This window comes from Numenius arquata, chromosome 11, assembly GCF_964106895.1.
Source record: "Numenius arquata chromosome 11, bNumArq3.hap1.1, whole genome shotgun sequence".
Taxonomy (NCBI): domain Eukaryota; kingdom Metazoa; phylum Chordata; class Aves; order Charadriiformes; family Scolopacidae; genus Numenius; species Numenius arquata.
In genome coordinates this window covers 28,821,736-28,849,204 of record NC_133586.1, presented here as the reverse complement: position 1 = coordinate 28,849,204, position 27,469 = coordinate 28,821,736, and the positions used below count along the sequence as shown (strand labels likewise).

The 27,469-nt window shown below is 37.8% G+C and overlaps 1 protein-coding gene across 1 annotated transcript in view; it reads right to left on the bottom strand.

Annotated features, from left to right (window-relative positions):
* The window catches only part of SLIT3 (slit guidance ligand 3), a 519,985-nt gene that overhangs the window by 470,747 nt on the left and 21,769 nt on the right, over positions 1-27,469 (bottom strand). The window contains exons 2-3 of the mRNA XM_074156582.1: positions 24,028-24,099; positions 20,633-20,704 (exon numbers count right to left, since the gene is read on the bottom strand). Of these exons, the coding sequence (XP_074012683.1) occupies positions 20,633-20,704; positions 24,028-24,099 (144 nt within the window). The remainder of the gene's footprint in view (positions 1-20,632; positions 20,705-24,027; positions 24,100-27,469) is intronic.

The window sequence follows — 27,469 nt, the reverse complement described above, 5'->3', positions numbered from 1 at the left end:
ATAAGACCTGCAAAGTATTCCAGGAATTCAGAGTACTGGGCAGAATGATGCATAATCATCTAATGGCACAGAACAGATTAGCTCCAGTGCTGGATCAGAAGGAACTCTGGATGTGCACAGCACGGAGTCCAGACTAATAAAACCTCCTGGAAGCTGAAGATCTGTGCAGAGAGGCTCTCCAGGAGTCATATCAGCTCTAGCAATACCTGCATTGAGTCAAACTTATTAAGTCTGATTAGACACATGCTGACTGTACAGTGAACAATCTCCATACACTCCAACTCCCTCCATCTTCCAGATTACTTTAACCACTGCTATGTGTGGGAAATGTAACTTTGCACATTCTGTTTTGTTAGCCTGCTCCTCGAGTCCCCATAAGTGAACCATAAAAGCTGACCAACCACCAGCTGCACACAATAGTTCTCAACGTGTAAGCAACGGACCGCCAGGAGTCCGTACGTCACCTCCAAGGCATCCACATCAGACCACCACACTAGCACACTGTCCTCTCACTAGGCTCAAACGTATATTCACCTACACTTCTCCTGGAAGATGTTTAGGAAGCTAAAAACGGCAAAGGCTAAATAAAAAGCTGTATTTCTGTATGCAGGAAGCCACTACAAAAGGGAACTGCTGTTTCTTCTGAACCTGCTATAAATCCCTGGCACAACTTTTGTAACTGAATTTTTCAGTTTACTAACCAATCTCAGTCGCAGGCATAAGCTTATGTAGAATTTAACTATGTTTGGATACAATATGGCTACATCCTCTTAAAACCCCTCATATAGAACCTGACGTATGAGTGGTTCAACTGTTAATCACCTTATACAGGAATACAGAGTTAAAACTTCAGTGTACGAAGCACTAGGGTATTGCAGGAGCACTTCTATAGAACATCTAACATAATATATAAAAATGATCATATCTATGCATAATATCTACCCATCACAATAGTTTTGATAGCTTTATATAATAAAACTTCATATTTAGGTGTGGCCACGAGTTTTTAATAAAAGAAGAGTAACTCTTTCCTTCAACACTGCAAACAGCAAGACATGTCAGCATTATTTTGTAAGATACATACCTCAGGTTACCTGTTGACTATTATTCTGGATATTGCACGACATTATTTTCAAGGCAGATACAAAACGAGAGAAGCATGAAACAAAACAAATAGAGTGATAGGTTACCTCCAAGAGGATAACTAAATATACAAAGAAACTGGTGAGCTGTGCACTGAGGAAGACCCATCTGCTATTAACAGTCTGGTTAAAAGGGCTACTTTTCTGAAACAGTATTAAACTACTTAATGGACAGGAAAAAGACACCTAAGTAGCTTGGACAGAAAAGCTGCAAAAGAGACCAAGTCGTCAGAAAACAAAGTAAAAAAATTTTTAAGAAATTAAAACCCAAGAGACTTGCATATTCTCCCCCAAAGACAGCCAGACTCTTCCCCAGCATGCTCAGGGACTGTTTGTTGCAGCTCAACATTTTTACAGTCACAAACATTTTTCCAGGTGCTGGGCTGTGAGCTGGACCCGGGCACATCAACCCTTAATTTTTAACCCTTCCTCTGCTTTCTAACCTCTCAACTCTACTTCACAGGAGCAATCTGAATTTGTTGCTCAGCTAATATTAACATCTGCCAAAGACAGTATGACAAGTATGAACTGCAGTTGGGACTGGACAGACTAAGAAGGTCACCATTGGGGGCAAAAAAGGACTTCTGTGAGGGTCCAAACTGTTCAGCATACTCACAGGTGACCTCAAAAGTTGGCAGTGTAGGGGATAACAGAATTTGTTGGTGATATGAAAGGAAAGCTGATTAGAAGCTCCAGAAAGAATTAATGGTATTTAGTCCCCCAATGGCAAAATGTCATATATAATTCATCGTAGGTAAAATTTAACAGATATGCAAGGAAACCAATATTTAAGTTCATGCGTACAACAGCAGGCTCCAAGCTGAAAAGCTACTTCTCAGGAAGCAGACCCATGAAAACATCAACTCACTGCTCTGCAGCAATTCATAAAGCGTTACAAATTATTAGAAGAGTAACAGATAACATTATTATTTCTCTATGTAAATATCCATGGTGAATCCACATGTTGAAAGCTGAAAACTTTTGGAACTTCCACCTCAAAAAGGATCCCATAAGGTTCAGGAAAGATGGCGAGGATGATCAGAGTTACAGAACAGCTTCCCTATTGGAACAACTCAGTAGACAGAGACCCAACACATAGAAAACAGCTGAGGGAGAATGCTCGAGGCCTGTACAACTGTGAAGCAAGGGAAGGGGATAAAAAACAGTTGTAATTCAAGAAAAAACTTGGAACTATCAAATGTTGTTGACGGTAGCTTCAAAAAACAAATGGAGTTAATTTTCCCACACAACATGCAGTTAAATTCTGTAACAACTGATTGTGTATCATTAATTGCTAGTTTGTGTGGGTATATAAGACACACAATTAAGAAAAAACATTAAGTAACATTAATTACAAAGACCCAATTGATGATTCAAGTGATCTCTGCCACAATGTAATTTATACATTTGCTTTTTCTTCATTTAGTCTTCCTTAGAGAGTTTCAACTGGAGACATGATACTGGTTTACTCATAGCCCCGGGTCTGAGCTAGTACGGCTGTCATCTTATGGTCCATTTTTTTTCTGTTCCGTTTCATCAGGAAAGAATTTCAACTTCACACTAGAAATGGTAATTTATACTACACAACACAAATGTAGATTTTAAGCCTCTATTCAAATCACTTCTGCAAAGCCTCTTTAGACTGTGAAGTGTGCCTGCAGCACAAATTCTATGTGTTCCCAATGTTAGGCTTAAAAAGACTATTTGAACATCAAGGAATAAAATAAAAGACTCATAATTACAGTTGCAATCAAGAGATAGGTAGATGCGTACATAGACATATCCATATATCTGTGTATATATCTCTATGAACATTACTTCCTTCTCATTTTATTTCAGCCAAAGCCCTTGTGTCCCAACTCTGACACCCTCACATGCCTCCAAGTAAGCTCTTTTGCTCCTCCTAGTTAAATTGCACATGACTTCTATTCTTATATAGCATAAATACATAAACGTCTGTACTTCACAGCTTTATAGCTATACAAACTGCATTTTCCTGCTTTGTGATTCAGATAGACTCAATTGCAGATTTAGAGAATCTGTGACCTTTAAGTCACAGGAAGTAAACATGCAACATTGTCCTCCAGTGTATTATTGTTTTCTTTAGAGCAGTCACATACAGCATCAAACACACTGTTTCAGCAAAGGACAAACACACCCTTCTCACCCCCTAAAAACATTTTGCTCGTATACATAACAAGTGCCCGTTTCTCCCCTTCCTCCTGCCCATGTGGGGGTTCTTATGTCCTGAAGGCAAAGGGACAGGGGGAAACAACTTCAATGTCAATCATGGACTATCAAGGGCCCTTAAAAAAACAATGGAGAAGTTATTAACTGTGAAATTCCTACTTTCCTGGCTCCAACCAGGCTAACAGTATTTCTTCCTCTGTCTGAAGCTGGGATAGGAGAGAAACTTAACTATTAAGATTCCCCTGACTATTAAAAAGAACCGTAAGAAACAACCTTGGAAAGAGACAATGCTACCCGCCTGGAGGTAGAGAGAAGACGTTTACTATCAGGGCCATTCTATGAAATAAATGGAGGTAAGACCTACAGTTTACAAGGGTTATTTTTACCTCTATTATATTTTTGGTTTATTCCTTTTCTGGATAACTTCCAGATGAGGAAAGAATCTCAATTTTGACAGGAAAATTTTGACAGGTCCCATTTTCCTGGAGGGGAAACTTTCTTTGGGGTACTGACTTCAGCTGCATCCCTCATGTTTACACATTGGAAGGGTCACATCCAGTCTGGGTACTGTTGTCTCATGGAGTCCCACTCAACAAGAAAATCAAACAGGAGCTAAACCTAACCTGTATCAGAGGCATGATCAGCATAGATTGAAAAGAACAAGACACACATGGAAGCACAACTATAACATAGCAAAAAGTCAGCCAGCAATTTCCCAGGTCTTTACCCTTTCCACTGTGGGTAACAGTTGGTTTTATGGTAAAAAGACTATTTTGTTATCTGCCACTTGAGCCACATGTATTAAAGCCTTTAACTTGCTCAACTTACAATCATTCTAATCTTTTTTCACGAAGAATTTAACCAGATTCTTTGCTACTACTGAAAACTATGAAGAAAGCAATTTCAACAATCATGCAGCATAATTGCTCCTTCCATGCAGAACATCACTTCCTTCAAGGCCTGCATTACCATTGGAAGATTTAAGAAAGTTCAGAAGAATTTCAGGGTTCAGAAGTCAAATAAACAGGTAAAAGCATTTTTAAGTCTCAGAGACCTATGCATTCCTTATACAATTAATTTTGAAACTTGGAAACTGTTTAATGCAATCACATTCCCTCTTGATATTTTTCAGCTCATGCATCACTATTTCTCTGTGAGTGAAGGTAATTTTTTTAAAATCTGCAATATAGCACAGGTTGGTTTAAGGTATTATTTTTATAGTGATTGCCCTCATTTAATTACACACAAGGTGTACAAATACATGCTTAGTATGCATCTGATGGAAGAGAAATCTTAACAGATCATATCAAATACAATTATAACCAATATTTTGAAAAGGGACATTTTCAGCTTCATCCTTTGTTCTTGCAGGTGCAGAACAGTTTTACTCTAAGAAGCAAACTAAGGAAAACCCCAAAACCTCTTCTCTGTAAAGTTACAGTGAGGGGATGCCCACTAACTACACGAGAAATTTCCTCCATGCTCTCTTCAAAGTCCCCGAGAGGCACTCACCTTCTTCCCACGGAGTATGTGATCAATATAAAGCCCAATGTAAAAGTGAGGCAAACGTTATTTATTCAAACTTGGGAAAATGTGCAATTTTCCAAGGCAATTTCACTTCTCATTACGCTACAGACTTGGTTTGAAAATTTTGAACGCCATAACATTAGTAAAACATGCTTCATGCAAATGGCAAATATTCAAGGTGTGAGCAGAAATCAAAGTTACACAGCTACAGAAGAAAAAGGAAAAGGCTTGGCTTCTACTAGAAGATCTCACAACAAAAAGTTCTTACGCATATCCTCGCTTTCTATTTAAAACATCTTGCAGTATTATATTTACTAGTACTATTCTTGCATATTACCAAACGCATTCCACTCAGAAATTTAAGTTGATACACAGCCCAAGGTATTAACTCTCAGTTGTCTCTGAATATAGCAATAATCTAGCTTTAACCCCACGAATGTGTGATACCCATCAGCCTCCAAATTCTGTGTCTGCTTTTCAACTGAGCATCGACAGCTTTACTACCAAATCAAAGTACTGCAGATTTGTCACGAAGTAAGTAGCACTCCTTTCCTTTCCACACAACTTCAACAACTTTCAAATTTGATTTAACATCTATATTCACACTGCTACCTATTATGCAACTCATTTTCCAACAGAAAATCAAAATTACAGTGGTTTTAATTTTTTAAAAAGGGTAGTTTTAAGGGAGCAGCCCTAGTACTTTAGCGTTTAATATCCGGAAATTATTCAAGTAACTTTGGGTTCACTCCCCAATTTGGTCATTTATTTTATTTCACACTCAGAACATCTGGGTCTCATTTTTGGCAATAAACAAGCTCGCTTTTTTTCTTCTTTGTTATTAAGAGCTCTGTGGCATTGTCCTCGGAGAACAGCCTCAGGGAACATGATGTATTTTCTAAGAGTTACTTTAAGGGAGAAGCGGTTACATCACAAGCTTGGGCGTAACCAAGAAGCAATAAAAATGAATTAATGCATAACAAGACTCAGACAGAAAGACAGGAGTTATTGAACTCTAAGGAGTTACTAGATTTTCTCTTTTAAACTGCGCTGACTTGGGAAACAGTAAAGCAGAAGCAGAGTCAGTTTCATTCAATGGTTTCAACGAAAAATCCTATTAGCATCAAGAAAGATGTCGTGGTCATTAATGTAACTTCTTCCTTTCCTTTGTAAGGAAAACAGTCACAATACAGCACCCATTAGAAAAAGTCAACCTTGCCCATTACCTTCCATCAGCACCTCTGTATTATTACACTAGGAAATAAAGCCAGATAATATATAACGGGATTTCAATACGGTTGCTACAAGAAAACACAGTGCAACCATATTGCCGCATTACAGTGCCGAATAAACAATCTTCTTTATTTACATGACATGTTAGTACAGAAGCTTTTCCAAAAACTGAGAGAGATACCACTGCATGTTGCTAAGGGACTGATTTCTGAAGGAAAACAGTTTACAAGAGTTACCACTTTGAGATCCCTTATTACAAACACAGCAGACTGGGTGGTCCTGGTTCACATTTTCAAAGCTGTCAGAAGTAATAACCTTTATTAGTAACTTTTCATTACACTGAAAAAGACTATCTACCCTCTCTCAGAAGCAGACTACATTTCTTTGTACAGAACAGCAGCAGCATATGAACTGGTAGCTCTATAACACTTTAGTTTTCGGTATAAGAAGCCCTTTTCTTTTTTTAGGATCTCTTACATGAAAAAATCTGACGATAAGACAGGAGGACAAAGCCAATATGTAAGCATTATACACAGATTTCCTCTGCCTATGAACTAGTAACATAGGCAAAAAGAGCGTGAAGAACAGACTTAAATTTCAGCGTTTTCCCAAAGCCAATGTGAAGAAACAAAAAAGGTCTAATAACATTCATGTATGCATTAAAAACTGAGATGAACACTGTGTATCATAGGGAAATGGACAGAAGTGTTAATACCAACTCAATTGAAGAACAGAATAGAGAATCTTAAGTATCAGACAGCGCTTATTAATGACAATGTCAACAGCAAGAAAACCCTGTAAATCCAGAAGTCACAAGCAAAAGTACATGGACAATCTCTTAACTCAGTAGCATATTTATAAAACCATTTATATCCATGCAGCATAGTAGTTTATAGCTGCACCTCAGCCTTTAGCATATAAGAGTTTACATTTTCTATTAACTATCATTCAGTAAGTCCAAAAAAGCTCGATCAATAAATCCTCAAACATAGAAACACTCCCTGCAGAAGCTGTTTCTCAGTTTCTGCAATGCCTTCTGTAAGTTCTCTTATTGCAAATCTAAAACAAAAATTCGGAATTCACACAGAATCTTCCAATTTTTGTAAATCAAAGCCCTAATACAGAATGAGAAAACACAAAGTTACTTTCTCATTATTCCTCCAGACTACATGAAAACAATAGGACTTCATCCAAGGAATATAAAGAATGTATTGCAGTATCCCTAGATTTCCACCACTTTCGATACATCATCAATTTTTGTAAAAGCAGTAAAACACAGGTGGTTTAACGATTTTCTTAAACCAGAGAGTAACCTCTCCAGCTCAGGGCCGAAGGCCTACGAAGAAAGCAAAAATTAAAATTTTAGTGTGCACATCTCCAAGCCATGCTGACCCTGCTGACAAGTCTTAAAAGTTTATATTAATAAAACTAACTATTTCACAGAATGATATGGGGTTGGAAGGGACCTCTGGAGACCACCCAGTCCAACCCCGTGCCAAAGCAGGTCCACCCAGAGCAGGTTGCACAGGAACGTGTCCAGGAGGGTTTTGAATGTGTCCAGAGACAGAGACTCCACCACTTCTCTGGGCAGCCTCTTCCAGGGCTCTGCCACCCTCACAGGAAAGAAGTTCCTCCTCAGGTTTAGATGGAACTTTATGTTCAAGTTTGCGCCCATTACCTCTTGTCCTGTCACTGGGCACCACTGAAAAAAGACTGGCCCCATCCTCCTGACACCCACCCTTTAAGTATTTATAGGCGTTGATCAGATCCCCCCTCAGCCTTCTCTTCTCCAGACTGAAAAGACCCAAGTCCCTCAGCCTTTCCTCATCAGAGAGATGGTCCAGGCCCCTCATCATCTTTGTGGTCCTCTGCTGTACCCTCTCCAGCAGTTCCCTGTCCTTCTTGAACTGGGGAGCCCAGAACTGGACGCAGGACTCCAGATGGGGTCTCACCAGGGCAGAGTAGAGGAGCAGGATGACCTCCCTCGACCTGCTGGTCACACTCTTCCTGATGTTACACTCTTTCCAGAAGTCAGAAATAGCTGTGAGTATTTAGCAAAACCTGCAAGCATAACTATTATTGCATTTTTTAGCAGAAGAAACAAAACACTGTTCCTATTTGATCTGTGTTAATAAGTTGATACCAGCCCAGCTCACCGCACCCCTCCATATATAGTAAAGAATGCTTCTGTGGCAACGTGTTACTCCCTCCTCCCTGGGGCGATATGCCAAGCAGAACTATTAAAAAAGGAAGATGAGCAGAATCATCTCCTGCCCGAAATCAAACTGGATGCATAACAAAGGATGCATCCTCCAAAGCCATCGGAATGAATATAAGGAAATAATTAAGCAGAACAAAGACCACACTGTACACTTGACTTAAGTTTAAGAATGAAAAAGCAGCTCTTGTTAACTGCTTTACTACAATCCTGTGGGAATTACCTATCACAACTCATTCAAAGGACATCTTCTCCCTGGGAAGCCACAAGGCGTAACCAGTCACAACAATTTGTTGTCATTAAAGAAGCTCTGATCTAAAAATTAAGCACACCCAATTTCTGTGATATTTACCTCCGATCGACTTCCACTTTCCAGCAAGTTATCAAATGGGGGGGGGCGGTGTGGGGGGTGTGTGTGTCAGTTTTTCCCAAGTGCTTCAGTAGCTGGCAGTTCCCATATTTCTCTTGTATTCCTAATATACTGCATCACACCTATCCCATTCAGAACTATCACAGACAAAAATTAAAATGTATACGTAATATCCATAACACCTGCATGAATCCTAGAACTCTCTCTTCTTCCTGTGATCCTCATACTGTAACACCTCAAGACAGAAAGATCTGGAGATCATCTCCAAGCAACTGAGAAGATAATACTAACAAAGTTAAGTATAAGCCATCATGGATTACTTTGCTCTGTTCTATCTGGAAGGCTGCAGCTTCAGGTGAGCTCCAGTTCAGTGGACACAGTTAAAACGGAGTTGTGCCAGACAAAAAGCAAGATCAAGACTGCACGGGTCTGACCAATGACAGAAACGCTTCAAGCCCTACATGGTGATATACCCTCCAAGAAAGAACTAAAAGATGTTAAGTACTTCGAATTCATCATCCATGTTTCACTCCGGAACAGGATTATTTATAAAGACTTCTGTGCTTGACAGCATGAATTTCAGCCAATAACACTTCTGGTGTTTCTAAGACAGCAAACAGTGTAATCCTTCTGATACGAGGAAGCTCAAAGAAGCAAACCCCTTTTGACAATTTTATTTAAACTAAACAAAGTTCATCCAAATTATTCCAGACCAGTGATGCAGCAGTTCTTACCCAACAGTAACAGAGAACTTTAAGCATTTCTTACAGATCCTGGAAAAACGACTGCTAAATCCTCAAGTGTTTTGCTTAAAGCAAATACTCCCATAAATCTTCATCAAGTATATAAAACTGCTAAAATCAAACAAACAAGCCACAGAAAAGAATAATGTTTAAAGCTCCTGATGTAACGTTCAATGCTGATCAGCTATTCCAACTGAATTATGGTTACATTGTAGTGGAAGTGTGGTTATTCCATTTGCTTTGTAACCATCGCTTTCAGAAGCTTAAGAACCCTGTGGTTACAGAACCTCTTGTCTACATAAATGAGACCCAAATTTGTTTTTCCATGAGTTCTTATGGGTCAGTGACCTACTATGAAAATGTTTTTGATGAAACCAGGCTCGTTTATTATTGTATTGTTAAAACAAACCTCTTTGTTTAGTAGCCCTGGTCAGATGTACTAATGCAAACCAAACCCCAGTCACTGGAGCATGCATCCTGCTTTCTTGCTCACTGCCCTTTGCCTCTCTTGCACTTTTCCTGTGTTTGGATTCCTCCTGTGCAGACCTATTGACAGAGCTGCTAATGGCTTCCTTCACAAAAGAGGTGCCAATTTTTTTTTATTTTTTAAATGTTTACAAAAGAAATAAAAGGTTCACTCTTGCATCAGCAACGACAAAAAGAGTTTGGCTGTCCAGCAATGGCTGAGTAATATATAACTATATAATTACACACTACAGATGTAGTAAACTATGAAATCTGAGGATATTGGTGCACTCTAAGAGTCCACAGTATGTAAACACGGTTACTGGGAACTACCATTTTCCCAAATGCATATACCCAATGAGAAGATACAGCCACTAAACATCTACAAATCTACACATCTACAAAAAAAAAAAAAAATAATCATTATAAGTGGTTTCTCGTAACCTCTTTATTCACTGAATAGTCCCCAAAGGATAAGAAAGTGACAGCTACTTTATCACTTAAAAATTTATTCCAACAGCAGTCCCAAAAAAATAAACACAAAGAAATATAGTTCTTGTTCATCACTTGACTTGCAGACAAGAGAGAGAAGGAGGGATTTATCTTGGAACTGGTTTATCACTATTATGGGCTTAAGAAATATTTTGCTAAATAAAAATAGTCCTGTATAAATACAAATTTTTCAGGAAAGGCATAGACCTGTGTTAAGCAGCAGGTAGAGCAGAGGACTCACAAACCATCATCAAGGCATACACTTGACCCTTTCCACCTGTTCTCGTGTGCACAAGATCTAGCTCATGCAAGGTATTTATCAATAGCAGAAGACCAAGAATGAAATTTCTACTGTTTAAGTATGTTTGTGCCACTCACATCAGCCACAGTTCTGAAAAAAGCGTCTGATGTGCAAGGACACAGACATTATCAAACCTACTGTTGATAGATATGGAACAAGTTTTACCAAGTTGATCATTGATTTCTTTCCTCAATTAATCTGCAACTACTTTTTCAATCCTGAAACTTCAAGCACGGCAATCACAGAATTTTGTGGCAAACTGACAGTTTCCCATATTTTTAACAGAGTAATAGAAAAGGACAAGGTTGACAGATTTGAATACAAGCCAAAGTTAATTGCTTTAAAATAAGGAAAAAACCCAACATCAAGATCAAAATTGCTGATGCCTCTCATTTGAGGTAATACCATGATCATGGTACATGACATGGCTAAACACTACCGTTTTTCAAGTACGCAATGCCCACAGAAAGATAAATAAGCCTCCAAAAAGCCCCAAATACACTTTTTCATGTTAAAGCTTTTCTTAGTCTGAGAGTCACGTTTCCAGTTATGCTTCTAAAAATTCTCTCACCTTTACACAATGTGGCTTAAGCTACCTAAATACTGTGAAATAGAAATGCAGCCAGCTTTATTAAGACACTAAACCAGAGCCTGACTTTATGCATAGGCAAAATGCAGACTGGGTACCTCTCAGAATTAGCAGGTTTGGCTTTTACAAGTTGTTTCATGTTTATTGTTTTTTCCACCAGTCTTATTACACTAGTGATCTATACTAACACTTGAACCACTATGTCTCCGGAAGAACCTGTAGGTCCCTATTGACATGAAAAGGTAAACACTAATTAATCGCGAGATACTAAGACATTGACATTACAGACGTGTATATATATATTGCATGCTCACTATGTTGTACAATTGTATTATATAATATCAAGTTCTAGCCTTGGATCAAATATATATTCTTTGGATTTTAGTAGTTTGCCCCAAAACCACTTTCTATTTTGCCTTTCTGAAAAATAGTGTGTTCTTTTGTTTCAAAGTTATAGTGATATCTCAGCCTTGTGGTACATCTTTTCAAGAAAATTCAGTGAGTTCTCATGAATAACTACTGAGCAAACCTGTGTAGCTATACCTTTTGTTACAGAAATACATTTTTTGAACTTGCATTGTCCCGCCTTGCGCTAGAGACCATACAGCTTTTCAGAGTTGCGAGAAGTTGCCCTGGCACCTCAAGTGGCCAAACTGCTCACTGTTAGGAAGCTTTAATGCGGCAAGACCAGAGCCATCGCAGCACACACACAGCTGGACTACTCTCTAACAATTCACAGCAAAAGATTCTCAAGGAAATGCTAAAATTGAAAGTTGCACTAGATATGACGTCAACAAAAATCAAAAGGAAATTAACATATTTTGGATTTCAAAAGTGTTAGGATGATCTTAAAGCTTTAAGTACACTTCATTTTGGGATGTGCATTTACTACTCACTGAATATGAAAGATGATTTATCATTACTGGACAGTATCATTCTACTATCGCCAAAGTAACATTTTCTTGAAAATTTAGTATAAATGACAGAGTACATTAATATATAAATGAGAGATTTATATATAAATTTATATATAAATGAGAGAGTACATTATTCCCTATATGCACTGGATATATGCACGAAATAGCACATACTTGAGTATTTTCTTCGGCCCTTAACTGTTGTGAGAAGCCTGACTCTATATGGAAATGTATGTCCTGGAGATCTTATAACATTCCTTTCCAACAAGAACAACTTTTTGGACCAATAGCTGCAAATTCCCCTTCCCCCACAACAATTTTATATTGACTGTATACTTGAATTGTGGGAACAGCAGAGAAGAGTCCTTTTTTTAAAAAAAAAAATTAAAATATTTCTTAACCATATCTAGCATGTCATTTACACAAATGACTGTTTCTCTAAATTACTGGCAGTTAAGTAGTGTAAGAAAAATATATTTCAGCGAAATCTTCCAGAGTAGCCAGTGTACAGTATTGACAGATAAGTGAAGTATGTGAGCCATATCTTGGGAACATTTATTTTGGTTGTTTGAGCCAAGAGCAGCACATAAAGCAGAATCAAAAGCAATACAAAATTAATGAGCTTCCTCCTTTCTTTCCAAGAATTAATAAAGGTGAGCTGTCAGCTTGAGCCAAGATGTGAACACTCAATAAGATGCAGCACTTGCATTCCTCCCCAATGATTTACTGGAGTCTACTATTCACACTCAAGCTGTCAATATCTATTTTACTATTCTATTTTTTTATTTGTAGACAAACACACCTCATATATATACCAAGAACTACCATGTTCTCGCTACTGTTTTTTTCCTGTGTGATTCTAAATGTCAACCGAGGTATCAACCACACAGCTAAGTGATCCACCATTTGCAGCTGGTATAGCAATTTCCATGAATAACTCATGAATAAAATATATCTCATGAATAAAATCCGTACCTATTATTTTAGGGAAGCTACTAATTTTGCCCTTTTTTTTTTTAAGCAATTCTTAAAGAAACAGGGATTCCCTATGGGTGACTCGACAGCACTCTTTTCAAGTTAGATGCCCGGTATAAGCTTCTTAGTTGGGTGAAGGGGAACTGGAAATCCATTAAATGCCTCTGCTCTAGATGGAAAAAGAAGGAACTTTCTGAAGTGTCTCAACCCTCTCCATGAAAAGGACATTTGGATTAAAACTGCCCATGAAGCAGTTTTCTGGAAGGCTATTAAAAGGGTGATGAGAGATGCAGTGGACTGGGTCTCAGCCACTCTGCTAACAGCGTTCACCTTTATCATGCAGGTTATTTTACAGTTAACTCCAACAGCACAAGAGACTAATTCATACAAGTTGCTCTTCAAGAACTAAAGGTCAAGGCTTGAGGTCTTCACTCATAGCTTAGCCAGTCAAATGAGTTAAGCCAGTTCCAAAATGTTTGATCTGGCTGGCAATGACACCTATGTTTAACTTACCCACCAGTAATTAGAAAGATTTAATGGAGAGCTCCAAAACTAGATTCAAAGAGGAGACCGTCAGCTCCGAGAATGAGTCATAAACATCCATGTTTAAAGCAAAGGTGTTACCCAGCCCGTGAGCATACAGAGACAACTCTTTTCCCTTGGAAGAAAGGAAAAAGATTGGTGAAGACTAGCCCTGATTTAGCTATACACACAAGACAGCTGAGCTCTGTGGTAAGACATTGGCTGTGAGGGGAACAGCAAATCACTCTGTTTTTACACTACATAAAAAGATGGCACAAGGGTAGGAGCCAACAGCACTCAGCCTAGCACTGCATGGTGCAGCAAGCAGGGTGGAATAATGGGAAAGCAGAAGTAATGATAGAGACCAGTAAAGCCTGTAGTAATCCAAGCCCAGAAAAGAAACCCAAGAAGCACCTCTTGTGCAGATGGTCAAAGAGCTGCATGATGCCACAGGAAGATGCAATATATCCCCAGCCTCAACACACCAACACCTTGGGACTCAACTTTTTTTCCTTCATGTGGACAGCAGAAACCAAGAGCTTTTGCTTGGCTTCTGTCACACAGGACAAACTAAAACTCAAATACAATTCTTGTGATGTCTCTTTGGGACAGCTGTTCTCTGAGATAAGACAAAAGGTGGAGATGGGGAGTACGATTTGCTGTACTCTGTTAAAAGAGTAAGTGCACACTCCTCCAGAGTACAAACGGTGTAGAGAAGATTTAGTCTTCCTCTAGAATTCTGGTTGAGTCAGAAGCAGGATCAAACTGTGGAACTTCGTTTGTGCAATAAGCTGATGAAGGAACTTAGAAAGTTGATATATGAGGGTGTTGCTGCTACTCTATTGCTATCAGGATCAGAAAATTATGCAGATGAAGTACTTTATAATGTGGTCCTCACTAAAGCAGTAAAAACTACATTATGGCCACTTGAAAGAGAAGACTCGCACTCCAAAACAACACAGTTCTTAAAGTAGTAAGGCTGCACCCATACAAATTAAGCCAAACAGTCACTCCAAATAAATTCATAATTTTTCCCGTGTATTTTCCAGAGAAGTTGTCTGAAAGGGAAGCCTTGGGCCAACCCCAAACTGAAGAGTAAATAGGAATGGACTCAAACCACAGTAGGAAGATTCTGCAGTACAGCATGCTCCTTCTCTACGATTGTCCCACTGGCATCTAGGAATAAACCCAATAGCAATCCTTAGATACTCACATCCAAAACATTGTAGCTCATCATGTTGGACTTCTCAGTGTCACATGGACACTCCTTTGAAAGGCAATGTTAAACTTTTCTAGAAAACTCAAGGTAACAGACTGCTTTTTCAGAAGTTGACTTGTGGTTGTTTTTTTTTTAAACTAGAATTCTCTCTCAGAAGATACGGGTCAAACATTATTACCAATATCAATTAAATATTAACCAACATCATTAAATACTGCTTGAACCTGCAGTCATCAGCCAATGCAACCAAGAACTTCCTATTTCTAGCTCCCAGACACAGGCAGCATAAGAACTAAGTACTAGTCTATCCTTCCAATCAGGAGAAGAACACACCTGAAAGGGTCACAAACTGAATTTCAGATTTTTATATTCTTTGCCAGCTCCTGCAAAGAGTGGTTAAGTTTACAACTGGTCTCTGTTAGAAACAGGCTTCCCCCATTTACAAGAGATTACATCACTGACACACAGAGTATGAACTGGGATTAGACAGCACAGGTTCATTTTACCCTATTGATGGTTACAGCAGCAATTCTGCCCAGAATTAAAGATGAACTCAAGTGTTGACATGTGCTACACCCAGTTCCTTGGAAATCTATGGGGGATGCTACTTACCATCTTCAGTAAAAATACAAAGAAAGCCATCCCTCCCAAATGCAATGACACCACAGCTTCAAGACGGCTCTAGTGGCCCCAATTTGCCATTCGCACCCCCCTTAGAAGGGAAATGCCAAGCTTAGAGCCCTGTCCTGGGAGCAGCATACTGCCAAAGGTTATGGTTCCTCACTCCTAAAGCACCACCTGGCTCCTGGGGAGTTCGGTAGCAAACCTGGTACAACACCAGCTCACGCATGGTAGTTTGAGAAGGAAGAGGGAAGTAGGCAAGTCATAAAATTGATTAAGTATCAGACTACAGCCCTAAATCCATTTTAGTGTGCCTTTGTTCTCCAGCATTTCCAGATAAGCATTTAAAGATCACCGATTTCCAATTAGATATGCCAGAGGGAAATGGAGACACAAAACAATAAAGCTCTTTTCTGAAAGGTTACATTCAAACTGTCTTACATATTTACAAATCCATATGGCTTCATAAGTAAGTGTAGTGTAGGCAGTTCCAGAAAACCATCTAAACTGCACATGCTGCAAACCTTGTATAAACACTATAGATTTGTCCGTGCTGCCAAAGATTTGCAATAAGCTTTTGTTTACAACAGCAAAGAGCTGTCCAATGCTTTTATTATTTTGCCCGCTACTCTGAAGCACTTAGCAATCTTTCCACTCAGTATGTTAATTATGGAAGATGCTTTTTGTATTACATGATTTATTTAAAGCCTGTTCAATCACAATTTATGAAATCCAGATTGCGAAGCATCACATAGCAATTGATTCTTCTCCTTAGCATCTTTGGTCACTATTAGCGATTTTACAGTACCCTATGCCAAATGAATATCCTTTAATACCTTAATCAAGCATTTAGGAAGCTGCTTACAAAGACTCAATGCACAGTAGCATCTCTGCAGATAAAGGTCAAATACAATTTCCATCTTGACCTCTCTTAGCACATGCAAAACAAACACTGTACCCTTATACGCTAGGGTTAAAATCTGGGGTTTAGCTTTTTTTTTTTTTAAGCTAATTATTTTTCCCAACTTTGAAAAGATTTCATTTGGCCATGCTTATACTTTTTTTCCCCCCTTCTCTAAACAACAAAAACACATTTTTAGTGTTTTCATATGTTTAGATCTTTTATGCTAGCTAAAGACACTAATTTGAAGAGAAAGAACCAGCCATCAGCCAAAGTCCAGTCTTTTGAAGATAATACAGCTACGTGACAATTTCTGGCAGTTGGCTGTGGAAAAGTCAGGATCAGTTGGTGTCTTATATCCTGCCTCATTTTTCAGAGAAATGTGTGACATACATCTGGCTCTGGAAGAAATTTCACTTCATCTTTCAGGACTACCAGTGCGCCTCTTTCTTCTTGATTCTCTTCACATATGAAATTTCAGTCATTCTACCTTAAAATCATACACTGTGTTAATAGCAAAGCACACAGCTGAAATGCTGTACCCAAAAAATAAAAATCCAAAATAAATTTGCTATAACATTGTGCCAGTATACCTCTGTGTTCGTATGGGCATATGCACGCTACTTCAAACCACAGAAAACAAAACCAGGAGAGAGGATCAAAGTTAGACCTTTTACAGTTAACTATTAGGAAAAAAACTGCAGAAAGGAACTAGGAAAAAAAGAATTACAGATTCTGAAACCTGCCATACACCAACCAGCACGGGAGGTGTTTGAAATTGTTACCATGCTGCTGGCAAGGAGAGCAGACTATCAAAATTTACAGCTGGCATTTTCACGTTTCAGCAGAACATCTCCATAGCTTCTTAGACATACGTGTGTATCTGCCCTGCAAAGTCTATCCTTCAACATCAGTTAGTAGCATTTTTTTAGAAAGCAGCACTTGGGAGCCAAAGGCAAGGTGACAGCTAGAGAAGCCTGGGAGGAGCTGTAGAGAAGTCGTTCTGGCACCTCAGACACACAAGTCCCATGGACACATGGGCTCTATGAGCTCCATAGTTTCTTCACCTCAAACAGAGCAGTGCTCCTGCTCTGCTTGAGGCTCAACAACACCGCAACAAGCAGAAGGTAGTAAGCTGTATGCATGATTTTATGTTTATTTTAATGTTGACTTTTTATGGTCAGCTACCTCACCACTAATCTTTATGTTTTGGATTAAAACTATAGAAATTCATCGGAAAAAAAACAACCACTAGAAACATTTCTCATTTTCCACTATGGTGAGTACCACTGGACGTTCTAAGAACTCCGAATCTTAGGACTCAGCAGAACAGCTTACACTAAAACCACTGAATTTTGCTAAGAGGCATTGGTAAGAATTCCTGCGTATTTGGAAAGCTGAGTAAAAATATGGCAAATAGTAAGTGGCTTCTACCTTCCACATCACTTCATTTCTCAACTTTGTACTGTCTGTCATTTTGAAATACCTTGCATTATAGGCTTCCTTCAACTGATGTTGCCAGATTTTATTAAGCAAATATAAAATTTTGACAATATCCTGCCCTATACCCATATAATACCCTTAGATGCTCCACTGGTATTGTGAACATTAATCTCCCACCAAAAAAATAGTATAATTAAAAATTACAACAGAGTAAAATCCAAATAACTGGAGAGCCATCATTATGGTGTTTTTGGCAGCAGTAACTAACGGCTCTACAGACATTTTATTTATAATTTACTTAGACTTATGCAGGACATCTCAAAGAAAATTCTGGTAATTTACTCAGTTAATAATGATGGATTTGATTCAAAAGCCAGACAAGTGAAAATATATTGAGCTAAAATAATATTCACCTAAGGTTATGCCCTGTGAATGATTACCATGGGGCGGGGAGTGGAACAATACACTTCCACAGTTACTTTGAATGAAAGACCTTTCTATATGATATTTTGCCAGGAACAGAAATTACTCCTGTTTTTTAGAGTCTGACCCAATGCAGCTACTTTGTTGAAAAAGAAGTTAATGATTACTTTTGCATCCACTTCAATAGATCAAAAAAGAAAGTTATTCCAAAATCGAAGCAATATAAGCAATTTTTATTTGTTATTTGAAAGAAATTAAATGGAAGGGAGCCAGGTTTTTTTAAATTCAACCATCATACTTTCTTCATTAACATTTTGCAATGTTTGACAATTCTTAATAAAATAGCTTTAATATTACCTAAAATGTTGCAATTTAGCCTTTGTAAGTTATGCCAAACTTTCCACAGTTCATTCTCCAAAGCCCACTGACTCATAGCAAAAAAATCAGATTTATAGTTTTGTCCTAAAAATGATTTAAGCTAAAATACCAAAGCGTTGCAAGTTTCCAGGCCTCCCTTTCATACTACATTCATTTAGGAAATACTTTAATGACAGGCAATCCTAAAAGAGAAGCAGAGGTGCAGTATGTTTAACAGGCCAAGTAAACAGTTCACACAGGAAAAAAAGAGTAATACTTTCAAACAACACAATACTTCAACAGACACTATTAAAGGTATCATATTTCCTAACTTCTGGTTTCACAAAATATATTTTTTTCATTTGCTAACAGAGGAGGCTTTACAGAAAACCAACACATTAAGACAACACTTGAGTATCATTTCTGGTTACTAATAGCCAGCCCTTCTCCCATATTTTTTTCAAAGCCCATTTCGTAGTTCAACTCAATCTATCTTTATTTAGATAGAGATATGAGAAAGATACATATATGTATGTACACACAGATATATATATATAAATATATATAGAAAATGAGCTTAAAACCAGGACTTATAAGTTAGGATACTGACTCTCAAAGGTGAGCTATAAAGTGAACAAACTTTTCTACAGTGTCAGACTGTGCTTAATTTGGGAAAATAAAGCTGGTTATTTTTTACTCCCCAAGAAACATGAAATAAATCAGCCACAGCAAAACTTTGGTCCTGAAAGTGCTTTCTAATTGAATATATGTACTAGGAACTGAAAAAATGGGTTATAAACAGAATTTAAAACTCATCTCCCTTATAGCCATAAGTGGAGCTTTGTAATTCAAGACAAAAATCCTGACTAAATTCATTTAAAAAGTTCAAGGCACTAGTTAAACAACATAAATGCAAATCTAATCCTGAAATCATCTGAAACAGTTTTAGTACAGCATATGGTCAATAATCCAGACTTGAACAATTGCTAGGGGGAACTGGAAAGCTGCTTTAGAAAATATCAATTAGAAAATATCAATTAGAAAATACCAAATCCTATAACAAATGCCTTGCAGATAACTGAGTTCACAATCAAGCATAAAAACCCCTCCTTCTCCATTTACCAAACAGGCATTCCAAACCAGCATGCGATTTTGTTCTAGTCACCTGCCTCTAACAAATAGTAATTCCCAGAATTATTTCAGTATTAGAGAGAATTTTTTCTGCTCCCATCATAAGCAAAATTACAAGCAGCTTCATGATAACGCTAATCAGTGCACCCAGCCAAGAGCAGCAACTGGATATAGCACTACTTTTGTTAATTTTTATATTTACGTTTGTGCTCTTGCAGGGCTAACAGTTCTCTATAAATCAGATTCTGGATTAGGAGACCTCTTACATTCAACTTTTTAAAAAAATTAATTGCTATCCAAAGCAGAGAAAATCTACACTCTTTTCTCGATTAAGTCCAGCATGATATCCTGGAATCCACTGATACTGGTGGCATTATACAACTTTAAAGGAAACGAAGCTAATCAGAAAATTAAGTTTAAAGGCAGTTTTAGAAATACTGTGGTTCTCAAGGAGACAATTGCAACTTCCATTAGCATAGATTTTTATATATATATAAATAAATATATATAATATAATGAAATTATTATAAACAAATCTTTCTTCACCTACATATCAATTTTAAGAGTTGTCCAAATAATGCCGTTTTGATAATGTTAAGATAAAATGACAGCAGATAAAGATTCTGCTGTCACTGGCAGTTCTATTTTCTTGGCAAGCAATTGTACATATTATCTCAAGTATTAGCTATCACACAATATGAATTCAACCGTGTTTAAGAGCATACTTTAATTACATTTCTCTCTTTTTCTTCAAGGACATTAATTTTCTAATAATGGAATACTATGGAAGACCATTAACAGTTAGGTAGCAAACGTGCAGATTTTCCATAGGCATATAAATATAGATACTTACAGCCGTTCAAGTTGTTTTAGATCCTGAAACGCTCCACGTTCGATCACACTAATCTGATTTTCTTCCAAGTGTCTGCAATTCCAGAAATACCAGTTAATTTTAAGACAACAGAATAAAAGAGCTTCCCCACTTCTCTTCACACATGCTACAAAATTGCTTTTCACAGAAGTACCAAGTTATAATTAAAGATTATTTTAAAAAACTGGGCAGAACAGCACTGTTTTTATCTTGGTCACTAACAGGAAAACAATTCAAAAATTGCTTCCTGACTGCCAGATTTGGTAAAAGTTTTTGTTCCTCAACTTTTAAAATCATAACTGTTATGCTCAGAAAGGTGTTGGTCTGGAGGCTGATTGTTACATCCTTAGCATATTACTCTTTATGGAATGCAATTGAGATAACTGGTTCCTACAGCCCATAGCAAGAACCCGCTCAATGTCAACATATTTTTTGTCCAGCCTTTATGCATTTCAGGCTTGCCCCAGAGTAAGCAACATTCATTTGTAAGCAATATGAAGAGGTTCAGTCCCTCCAGAAAGAGAGCCATGGCAGCTGTGACAACTGTACAGTGTCCCACTGTACAACAGGCTGCAGGAGCCTAAGGGAGAAGGTCCCAGGTTTCCACTGGGTCTGACCCTGCTTTTCTTCACCCCGTGAAATTTTAAGTAACAGTGACTGACTGCTCTTTGATTTACACTGTACAGGAAACAACTGTTCATTTACACAGCAGAAATGCTCTTTATAGGTAAGTGGAAGCTGAGGAACAGAGATATCAATATGCCTGTTTAAACTGACCTTTTTCCTCTCTCAGTGCTGCCTTCCAGCACATACCCATCTTCTGCTTCTGTAAGAACACTTAGATGCACGAACTAAACCTGTATGCCCTCTGAACATTTTATGTGGCTTTAGCTAACACACAGGAAGGAAGAACTTAACACACAGTAAGTGTGGGCTCAGCCAAGACCAACGGTGCAAAAGTGCCATTCTCGCCTGTTCTCAGCAGCTGCTCCTCAGGGCTCAGCCCCACGAGGATGCTCTGGGCTGTTCAAGCGGATGGATGGCAGTGAGAAGACAGACAGTACCAGAGTGTTCCACAGCTAAGGCCACATACAAAGATCAAAATGTAAAATTAAAAAAAACCAAACACATGACCATACAGGAATGTTCCTAAAAGGAAGAAGAGGAAAAACTGCAGGAGCAAAGGGAAAACATATGAAGTTATAAGGAATAAAAGGAAAAGGTGCACTAAGGAATGTTTTGCAATTAATGTTGTCAGTGTGAGACTGGAAGCTTTTTCCTGCTGTATTGTTCTACCAATTTCTGGATCATTTCTAGATCATTTGTTTGTTGTCCTCGTTCTGATGTCTGAACACAGGACTAGACTACCTTTCTAGGAACTCTGGAACAGGTTTCATGTTTCTGCACCTCACACTCTACCCCCCATCACACATGGGGGGAAAAGAAGGAAAAAAAAAAAAAAGGGGTGTCAGTAATGTACAATAGCCAGAATTATGAGAATATATGAGAAAGCAAAGAAAAAAATAACAAAAATCCATAGGACCTTAGAGAGCAAAAGTGCACCAAAAAAAGAGAAAACCCACAAACACACAGCAGATACAACAGGAACATGCAGAATAGGGAAATACGCAATAGTGAACAAAACTAGGCATGTTCGCAGACAACTAAATGGCATGTCTTGGGTTTCAGATAGTCAGTATGTATTGGAAGACAAAACCAATGCAAAGACATATGCATTTTTAATAGGCATATTCTGGTTTTATTGCTAATGACTTGTGTGGCAAACACCACACAACGCAAAGGCTGAACAAACACGTTACAGAAACCTGTAACGAACTCAGAGCAAAGAACTCATACAAAGATGGCAGTTGCATATTTTGCTTATTGTTAAGGATATTCAGAATAAATCACTGCAGCGGCATCAGGCAATGTCTAACACCATAAAACACCAACCAAACCAAAACAACTACTGACACTAGTGATGATCTAGTACGTGTATTTTAATAGACTTCCAAAATAGTATGGACAGTTGGGATGGGAGCCAAGGAAATCTAAATGACTCCACTGCTAGAGACGCGAGAAACACTACAGGAACGAAAAGTCTTCCAATAGGTTTGAAACATTTCCTTAGTATATGACAACTTGTTCAAAAGCGTTAAGGTAGTAGGAGAAAAGACTTGTCTTTTCATTGACAGGATTCAATTAATTCATTGATTGAGTTATCACTAAACAACTGTTAACAGTTCAACAGTTGCAGTTTTAAGGACATTTCAGAAGACAGTCAAAGCAAAACATTGACTGCAGAGGGCAACCTTAAGAATTACAGAAAGCAATCTTCAGAGGCTGGTGGCAACATTACATGTGTGTTTCTTAACTTCTGATAGCTTTTTCTTTCAGAAGAAGGGTCAGAATAGTAAAACCAACTCGCCTCTGTCAGTGCTGGGACCAGCTCAAGATCAGGTTTTTGTTTTGTTTACTAAAACTTGGAATTAAGAGCAATAGTTCAGTAAAATACTGCTAGTGAACTAGATTGCACACGCACACACACACACAGAATGTATGTGATCAGCACTTAATAAACAGAACTAGAGAACAATTTTTTTTTTTAAATTAAAATGAGAAATTTGAACTTTATCCATTGGTTTCTGTTAACATCAATAAATACCTTGCATGTTTCAGAAACGTTTTCAACAGAAAAATCTCAGCCACTGTTTTTGAACATATAGATCCACACATGTGTATATGACCTCCCGGATAACACAGCAATATTTCTCACTGAGTGCCCAAATACAAGCTCAGTGAACACAGAAACCAACAGTTACTTTAAATGGGAACTCCAGAAACACTGACAACCTAAGAGCTCAGCCTCTCCCATCTGTCATCTTTGTTTTCCCCTCTCATACATGCCCAAATATTTAAAGCACATAAATTTATTTGATTTTACATTTAAAGAACCCCAACAATTAATTTCAACAAAGCAAATACTAGATTCCCACAGTATTTCTGGCAGAGGCACCAATATCTATGTCTGCTTCTATGTTGATGTGAATGGTGTTTAAACTACTTGAGGTATTTCAGGAAAACTGTTAGAGAAATTTCAAGGGGAAAAACAGATTCACTTCAAATAGAAAGAACCTCCAATTCTTCCTGAAAGGACTGAAACAGCTTCAAAATTTATAACTTGTTCTTTTAACCCAAGATTATAAAATTTAGTGTTTCACCTGACAAACTGTTCCAGTTGCCTGGTTTAAAAAAATACTAATAACTGGATAATGCGCAGAAATTACTAGCATTTGATCTCTAGAATTATGGACATTCTTAGTACTAGCATCCTTAAATAGCATTGCAAAGAAAGACAAGTTTTGTGTTATACTCACAAGACACGGAGATTCTTCAGTCCTGTGAAGTCCGTCTTCGTGATTCTTGTGATATTATTTTTTTCTAGATCACTGCAGAGGAAAAAGAAACCAGCATTCAGACAATGACTTTCAAAATTCCCTTAGCAGAAAGTATCTCCATCTCTGAAGCATCTATCAGCTGCTCAAATCATACAAACTAATGTTTCCATTAAAATCTCAAAACCCAAGTCATCAATCCTAATTTTGCCTCCTCCTCCGAGTACATTGCTCTCATACAAGAAGTTTCTTCCTTTTTTATTTCTAGTATTAGTGTTTACTGTATGCTTCTTTCCCCCTCAAGACTGCAATCTTGTAAGACGCTAAATATACTCAAAACCCAATGGGTATAACACAGCTAAAACAGTGCACTCTGCCCCAAAATGAAGATCAAACTCTTGGGTTATTCTAAACCCCGATCTAGCCTGCTGCAGAAACTTCAGCTACGCTGAGCTTGAGAAGAGAAAAACTTTATTTAGTGACTCCTAAGTGTGGTCCTACCCAGATGATTGCAAGATTTGCAAAGTTCCAGAACAGCTTATGGTTTGGTTGGTTGGTTGTTTTTTTCCCAAGTATCCTAATCGGGAGGCCTCCTGATCCCAGCTTTTTGGAAACACTGGTTTTCAGAAGAATCTATTAATCACAGTGACCCGTTTCCCATGTGCGTTCACCCTTGGCCAATTCCTACCTTCTGTCTTTAAACTCCCAATCTCTTAACACCTCTGTTATGCACCAACACATATTCCTCATGTGGTCACATACCAAGTATTACCTCCTGCACTTTGCTTTAAGTCTGTGGTAATTTATGCTCTAGATTCAAAATTAATAAGTAACTGGCATCTTTTCCACAACAGGAAAAACCCACCGTAACCAGATCTTGAGCTGCCTACTTTTCTGCAGCTTTTCTTTGGAGTGAACACACCAAAAATACAGCAGAATTGCATGTCTAAACTTTTATCTTAATAGAGTAGACATCAAAATAAAGCGCTCTAGTTTGAGACAATTTCTATTTAATTCAAAATTGAGTCAAATTAAAAATAAAGGAAATTATAAACTAATCCTTCTTGCAAGACTGATCCTATACTTCAGGATAGCTCTCAGTACACTAACTTTAGAGTTTTAGAGCCTCTAGAGTCACAACTAACCAAGAATAACTCCTTTTGTTTCCTAACAAAGAGTCTTTCTTCCATTTCATTTCACAAGAGCATACCAAATACCCGGTGGTGCTACATGTCCCCGTATTGCTGTTTCCTCTTCTCTAGACTTGCCCTTAATTGGCACCCCTAAAGTTCCCCCGGTTGAGCACATCCCCTTGTTTGGGGTTTGGTTTTTGTTGTTGGTTTGTTTTTTTTTTTCCTGTCCAGACTGTTCTACCTGACCTACTGCTAACCAACCGGGACAAGACAAACAGCTAGGCTTTCTTCCTGGTTGTCAGCCATACTTATTTTAGCATAACAAGCAATATGTAGCAAACTTACAATTAATATAAACAGATATACTCTCCGTCACATCACCACAAATTTGCTCTGAGTATCAGTTTCCTAGATACAAGAAGCCTTTTTATGAAAAATAAGTCCTCTAATATTGGAGTAAACTTTTTTCTAAGTCACTTTTTATGTCTACCAAAAGCTGCTAAACACAAAAATACAAGCTTTTGGGGTCAGTTTTGATGCCAAAAAAGCATTCAGAATTTTTCTAAAGATCATGAAACCGTAAACAATACATTCTGACAAATTTTGTTTTCTATTGCCATCAAATGAAAACAATCTAATACCGAAAATTAGCCATGAGGCTAGACCTTCATTTTTTAAAAGAGAATATGAAATCAAAAATCCACAGCAGGAAGTAGAGGCTTCTCCTATGCAATTAATTTTTGCTATAGTTCCTGCTTTAATGTGCACTAGGATACATCTTTCTCATATTTAGAAGGTTCAATTTCTCTCCCCTTTCCAGTAAAACTCAACGACAAAACAGTATTATTTTTAAATACAGTTGGCAATCATCTGACATTTGCACAAACCTTGACCCTGAAATAATTTCTGAAAATCACATGGGTGTTCCAAAGTGCTGTTTCAAGTTGATTATTTCTCTAGGTAAAAAAGGAATTCCAGGAAGGAGCAGAAGTCAGAACTTCCAGGAATGCCTCGACTATCACCTTTGTGTTCTGAAAAACGCTGACTAGATGGCTGTCTAGGATGGCTTTTAAGTGCCTAGCAAGTAATACTGCAAACAAAATGCAAAAGCTTATGAAGTGTTGAGAAGAGTTTAATCATTTATAATTATTCATATACCACCCTACAGGGGAAAAAGTGCTCCTGGCTGGCACAATTTCCAGTGATTTTCTGTAATAGTGGCAGTTCCATACAAGCCTTCCAGTACGGCCGCTACTTAAGTCAGTCTTTATTCATCTCACATGAGGTCCTATTAGCAGGATAAAACTACTACTAAGAAATATGTGAATGTTCAAGCATAAATGATTATTTCCTTTGAATCAAGATCATTTTTTTCTGCCGATATGAAGTAATATTCTTCTAAGGCATTAAATAAAAAGCAATTGTCATAGTAACAAATTTCATTTTTCTAGTATGAGCCACATAGTCAGATAAAGGCAGTTACATGTTTTGAAGTTTAAGCTTGGTAAAAGGTACATCTTCAATATTCAGAGAAGAAACGGCACTAATTTTTTAGTATATCTACTAAATTCCCCAAATGCTTCTAACCATGATAATAAAGAGGTTTTTCCCCAATATAAACTCTATCCTCCACTTACCAAAAATGTAAATATTCAGATGAGTACAGGTAATTGTATTCATTCATCTGAGGAAATAACTCTTTATATTCGTAAACACACATAATTGTTTCCTCATGTGTTCCCTAAATCTCAGATGCAAACAGATAGGGAATTAAGCTTTTAATGTCATTTTAACATGCTGGTGCATTCACTTACTGGAATTGAAAAGCTAAAAAAAAAAAAGCCCCAAAAAACACAAAACACCACAAAGAAATGAACTCAATATGGTTTGAGCCACTCCATAGCTGAGGGCAGTCTGGTACTTGGAAGTCTGCAATGATGATGATTAAGCTCACGGTTCATACGCACAAAAGCCCCAGCCTACATGTCTACAGGATTTGTGCCAGGAACAAACCAGCTACAGTTTAAGATCTCCATCTCTTCCACAGCAAGCTGATTTGCCACAGACAACAGGAAGAAAGAACAGATAAAGGACTACTTTTAAAAAAAAAAAAAAACCCAAACCCTAAAATCCAGACCAATAATTCCATACATTGTCCATATGATATATTTTAATGGCAGAATTTAGTAAAAAAATTAAGTCGTACAAGCATAGAATACATAATATTTTTGCATATCTTTTTCAAGCATTTGCATCAATCTGACAGAGAATCTTTCTGAGGTATAAGCAAG